Source organism: Echinops telfairi, unplaced genomic scaffold (genome assembly GCF_000313985.2).
Source record: "Echinops telfairi isolate 266 unplaced genomic scaffold, ASM31398v2 ScPeMD7_7469;HRSCAF=8507_0, whole genome shotgun sequence".
Taxonomy (NCBI): domain Eukaryota; kingdom Metazoa; phylum Chordata; class Mammalia; order Afrosoricida; family Tenrecidae; genus Echinops; species Echinops telfairi.
The window spans coordinates 84172055-84178011 of record NW_022111372.1 but is presented as its reverse complement, the minus strand read 5'-3'; the positions used below and the strand labels follow the sequence as shown (position 1 = coordinate 84178011).

Below are 5957 nucleotides of genomic sequence, written 5' to 3'. Positions count from 1 at the left end.
GCACAGAGACAGGGCCACGATGCCCAGGTGGTGTTTCAGGCCAGCGCAGAGACAGGGTCATGATGAGTCATCGCTGCCGGACAGCACCTGCAACACAACCGTGGAAAGCAGTGACCTTTCCTAGGCCAGGAGGGACAAGGGAAGCACACAGTGTGACAAGAGGTGGCGAGAGCCGGAGCTGTGGAAGAGCAGCCAGTGGACAGGAGAGAAGCCTGGCACTACCAAGCCCAGGGCCAGGCAGGGAGAGCACCCCTGCACCTCACTTCCTTCTCACTGGTTTGGCCATTAAGTCAGGATGTCATTTGGAGTGATGGAATGCTGTCGTCACATCCACCTGCTGTGACCTGACGTGCTCATCCTTAGTTTTTACATAACACCAATTTCACAGAACAGCCTGGTCTTTGGAACCCAGCCAAGTGGATAAGGGAGATATCAATGTACCAGTCTCCAGTTTCTACTGGTGCCTCCCATTTGCCACAATTAATTGAAAGCCTGGGAGCAAGAAGTCCTGGAGATGGAAGTGTATGGAGGGTCCCAGCGCACAGATCGAGGCAAGGCAGTGGGGACAGTAGACCGAAGGACAATAAATAGCATCCAAACTGCAGTGGAATTGGTTGGGGATGGAATCGTGGAAGAGACGAGGGAAAATATTAAAATATTAAAGCTTATGAAATACTTGTGAGACTTTACAGGCCCTCATTGGGAATATGTGCTAAAGACAGGTGGCCTCAGTCTTACTCTGCCCCACCCCAGAGTCCTGAAAGTCATGGTAGTGACAGGGGGACCAATCCCAGGGGACCCTCACAGCTGCCGCAGCAACACAGCAGGACCCACTGGAGGGTTTGTGGACAGGACAGGACAACCTCCAGAGCCACAGTGCACGGACTGTCACATGCTAGAGGGATCTCTCCTTGCAGGAGGCTTGCTTCAGACGAAGTTACATAGTAGGTGGGGGCTCATGTCAGTCTGGAAAAGGGGCAGCCTTTCGAGTGCCGCCCCCTGACAGTGGAAGACCATGAGCTCCCATCACAGGAAGTTAACGGTGCTCTCAGGTTAGATGGCCTGGGTTCAAATTCTGCTTCCGACACATTAACTAATTAGTATGATTGCTTTGCGCTTCTCTTTCCTGATTTCTCTTTCCTGATATTGGTGCCTAACTATCAGACTTGTGAGGCATACAGACCAGTCAGGTTCCTCCACACAAGGGATTTAAGGGACTTAAGACAGCATTTGGCTTACACCAGTGCTCGTGTTTTACCATCATGATTAACATTTACCACATCCATCACCTCTCCAAGGATGCTATGAATGGAGAGAGCCCTCCCTCCTGTGATCTGGGAAACCAGTTCTGCCCCAGGCTGTGTAGTTCAGACTCAGTTCAAACCTGCCAGCTAAGGGATACAAGCCAGTGAATAATTACAGCGCTGGTATCCTCACCTGGAAAATAGGAATACGCCTGATAATTCCCAGAGGTGCAGGCAAAGGGGATACGTCCTGTAAAGCGCAGGGCCTGGCACATGGTGTTCGTGCCACAAACACTCCTCCTGTTGGAAGGGATGGGCACTGCCACCTCTTAGTTCTAAACTTCTGTGAGTCCCTGGTGCTAAGATTTTGTGTGTCCTCCTTCCTTTCCCACTGATCTCTCTGCTTCTCTCCTGTGCACCCTCCTCTTCCCCAGGCAAAAGTGGACAATGAGATCCTTAATTACAAAGACCTGGCAGCTCTCCCCAAGGTTAAATCCATCTACGAGGTACAGCGCCCCGACCTCATTTCCTACGAGCCTCATTCCAGATACACGTCTGACGAGATGCTGGAGAGATGTGGCTATGGCGAGGTATTGACCCCTGCCCCTCTCTAGAGCAGAGGAGGTCCCACTGCAGTCCCCAGCCCAGGCCATCACAGGTGGTCTGACCTCCACTATATTGGCACCAGAATTTCATATGCTGAAACCTATGGTCAATATTTAAAACTCAAGAGATTTCATCAAAAAAATAAAATAAAATCCTGACTTATTTTCCAAAAAAAAACCAAACAATCACGAGTTGACAACACCAAACCTGCGTTCCCACCTTCTGCGGATAAGCAGATCGGTGGCAGCCATGGGCAGGACATGCCACCTTCTGCAGATAAGCAGATCGGTGGCAGCCATGGGCAGGACATGCCACCTTCTGTGGATAAGCAGATCGGTGGCAGCCATGGGCAGACCATGCCACCTTCTGCAGATAAGCAGATCGGTGGCAGCCATGGGCAGGCCATGGGCTCTCCACTTCTCTCTAGTACCCACCACTCCCAACATTGAGGCCAAGAGCTGTGACCACTCAGCACTGGAGCTGTTATTTTTCTCTGAGTGGAGACATATTTCCTATGCCCAGCCCATGGCTCTCACTTACGTCCCTAAGCTCTGTGGACATTGGAGTTTATTGTCCCTGGGTCGGTATGGTTTTTGCATCTGGCTTTAGCCCCGGTGGTGGTAGCGGTTATGCGTTGGGCTACTAACCACAAGGTCAGCAGTTCAAAACCCCCAGCCACTCCATGGGAGAAAGACAGGGCTTTCTGTCCCCATAAAAAGTCACAGCCTTGGAAACTCACAGGGTCACTCACTCTGGATTGGAACCGACTTGACGGCAGTGAGTGGGTTTTAAAGCCTCTGTGCTCAGCGCAAGAAGTTATTTTATAAAGATTCTGCATCCAATAGCTTTTGAAATATTTAAATGGTAGCTAGCACCCTGCGTGGTACAAACATTTAATGCACTTGGCTGCTAGCAAAAAGGCTGGAGTTCAAGGTCACCCAGAGGCACTTAAGAAGAAAGGCCTGGTGACCTGCTTCCCAGACGTTCAGTATTGAAAACCATATGAAGGGCAATTCTGCTCTGCTGCGCACAGGGTCGCCGTGGGTCCTCATGGACTCCGCGGCACCCAGGGGCTGGGGAGGGGGAGGGAAAGATGGGGAGAGGCGTTCTCTGCAAAAGCAGGGTCAGGGGCAAGCTTTGTAGCCCAGCCCAGGCCTCTGAGATGGGACAGTTTGAAGCAGAAGGAGCACTGGCCTCTGGTGGATGAGAGCCTGGGGTCCTCATCCCAGCTCCCCCACTACCTCACTTTGGAACCTGGGAAACATCCCTTTCCCCTCTAAAGGGCCGGGTTCTGTGTGGTTGAAAGCAGCCCCCTGCCACGTGTGAGCCCGATACAGCTTTCAAGCCCGTGGCTGAGACACTCTGGAGCAGAGCCCTGAAGCCTACTGTCCTGAAACCCGAGGGGAGAGTCCCGGCTCACAGGCGACAGCCAGCCAGCTCCAGATTGGTTTCGTCTCCCTTACAACGTGTCTTTTAAAAATGCACGTCAGCTGCCAACATGCAAGTGCAGGGAGCTGTCACCTCAGGGTCTGCTTCTCTTGCAGAGCAGGGGGCTGTGTAAACACGGGGCAGGCACTTCATCATGGCCTTGACCTGCCGGAGAGGAGGAGCAGCTGCCCCCGGGGGTGTGCCCTTCACTTCCCAGCTTCACGCCCTTGCCCTCCTTCCCCCCAGCTCTGTTCTCTCGGGGCCCTTGCTTGGCTCCTGCATTGGGGTGGCCTGCCCTGCCCTGGCCTCACGAACCACAGAGGGTGCATGGGCCAGCAGGGGGACAGCAACGCGTCATGAAAATCACTATGAGCCAGGGCTGCAGATGCTGGGGTCCAAGTGAAGAGTCTGCCTCTTCCTCCCAGGGCCTCAGTTTCCCTATTTGTAAATGAAGGACGCGATCTGAAGTTCCCTACCCATGGTCTGGTATTCTGGGGTTCTGGGTGGAGCTGTTCTCAGGAGAAAGTGCCCGGCCCGGGGGAGCTGCAGGCCCTCCCTCCCTGCTGAGGCATCTAACCAGACCCTGTGCCTTGCTCGCTCCCTTCTCTCTCCTCTGTGTTCCTTCCTGGCTGCCTCCAAACTTCGCCTCTCAGTCGCTGGGAACGTTATCTCCCTACTCGCAGGTAATGAAGCCATTTGGGGGAGAGCTTTCCTATACCTGTGTCCCTCTATACAGACTGCAGTGCCCTGACCCTCCCCATCAGCCCCCCAAGGGCCCTGAACCCCAAATGGGGCAGAGACAGGCTGGGGCAGGAGTCAGGGGATGATGGTAGAATGACGCTGGGAGCGGCAGGGAGGGAACCTGCCCTGCCCTTTCTAACCAGCGGGGACTGACCCTGGGGTCCACTCAGGGGCCAGGGAGTGAGGGGTGAAGGTGCAGGGAATTCCCTCTCCTCGGGCTGCACTGGGAACGCATGAGGGAGCAGGGCTCAGAGGGCAGTTTCTGGACTCCCTGATCTAGGCTGTGCCCACACCTGCCTGCCTGATCCTTGGGCCACAGGGCACTTAAGGGCCTGCCTGGCTCACAGTGCCCCCTTCATCCTCTAGGACATCTACGAGAACCTGGACCTTCGGCAGAGACGGGCCTCCAGCCCCGGCTATATCGACTCCCCCACCTACAGCCGGCAGGGCATGTCCCCCACCTTCTCCCGCTCGCCTCACCACTACTACCGCTCCGGTAAGGACAGGGAGCCCCCAGGGGAGGATGGAACCCTTGGGCTAATGTAGTGGCTTGGTGCCCCTGGGCTGGGAGACAGCTCTGGACTCCCCTAAGATCCCACCCCAGCGTGGTCACCCGAGTGGCTCCCTGAGCCCTGCAGATGCGCCCTGGGTCCAGGGGAAAGGGGCACCAAGAAGCTGCATAAAGGTGGGTGGTGAGCTGCCAGGAGTGGGCGGAGCAGGGAAGATTCCTTCTCCCTCACCGCTGACCTGCCACGTCAGAGCGCAGAACCTGGAACCCAGTGAAAGAAATGTGGCCTGGGTGCACCCAACTCCCATGGAGAAGAAGTACAATTAAGGAGAGGGGTTCTGGGCTGGAGGCTGGCCAGCCTTATGGCTGGAGAGGCCTTCCTGAGGTTCCCGCCTGGAGGTGACTCGTCCCACCCCTGAGCACTGACGTTGGGGTCCTGTGAGGCAGCAGGGTCACGTCCTTTCCCCTCGGACATGCATGAGAGCACACGCTTCTCCCAGCACCGGCCTGAGCACGCCGGGCCCCCGCCCACCCCACCATCCTCGCTGCCATCGCCTCTCTGTCTCCTGGACTGCCAGCGCACTGAAGCCCGTTTTCTCTGTGCCTCTATTCTCTCTGGGGACCACTGCCTGCGCGCTCCAGGGCCGGCGAGTGGCCGGAGCTCTCCATACCATAGCCAGTTAGATGTGAGGGCCTCCACTCCGACCTCTTACCAGGCTCCCAGGCACTTTCACATCCCAGGTAGGCGCTGCTCGCCCCGAATGCCAGCATGGGTGCATGCTCCAGGGGGCTCACCGCGCCACAGCTCTGAGGAAAAGCTAGCTCCTGGGGGACCCTGCCCAACCCGCTACCACACTGCCCGTGGCCTCCAACTCACACGGCCACCCGGCCCAGGCCAGTCCGGTCTTATGACAGAGACCCCCTCAATGAGGACCGCAGGGGGATGGAGAGGGTCTTAAAGGATTGGGCCAGGGACAGAAAGCACAGGTAGCCAGCAGGCCACGCCTCCATGCTGAGGGCCCAGTGGCATGTGACCTGGGCTGTACTACATCATCTGGGGCCTCCGGTTCAGGCATCGAAACTCTTGGAATTGAATCCTGATTCCATTTCGAGACTTAGGGCCAGATGCTTAGCTTTGCTAAGTCTCCATTGTTCCGTCTGTCCAGCCCTGCTCTGAGTGGGGCGCTGAGACAGCAGCTGGACTCGGCCCAGCCCAGGCCCTGCCCTGGTGGTGTATATGTTTGCTGCGGGGCTAGAGAGAAGGAGGAAAGAGCTGGTAGGAAAGTCGGTGAGCTCCGGTCATAAGAGGTGGTGTGCACATAATACAATTGTCCAGTGACATGAGTGGGAGAAGCCAGCTGAGGCGGGCTGAGCAGAAAGGGCTTCTCAGGAGGGGACCGTGAGGTCAAACGATGAGACGGAGCCTGCCT

The 5957-nt window shown here is 56.2% G+C and overlaps 1 protein-coding gene across 1 annotated transcript in view; it reads left to right on the top strand.

Moving 5' to 3' along the window:
• ABLIM3 (actin binding LIM protein family member 3) overlaps positions 1-5957 on the top strand; it is a 144739-nt gene that overhangs the window by 113973 nt on the left and 24809 nt on the right. Inside the window, exons 9-12 of the mRNA XM_045284718.1 lie at positions 1679-1834; positions 3932-3961; positions 4386-4515; positions 5170-5268. Coding sequence (XP_045140653.1) covers positions 1679-1834; positions 3932-3961; positions 4386-4515; positions 5170-5268 — 415 coding nt within the window. The remainder of the gene's footprint in view (positions 1-1678; positions 1835-3931; positions 3962-4385; positions 4516-5169; positions 5269-5957) is intronic.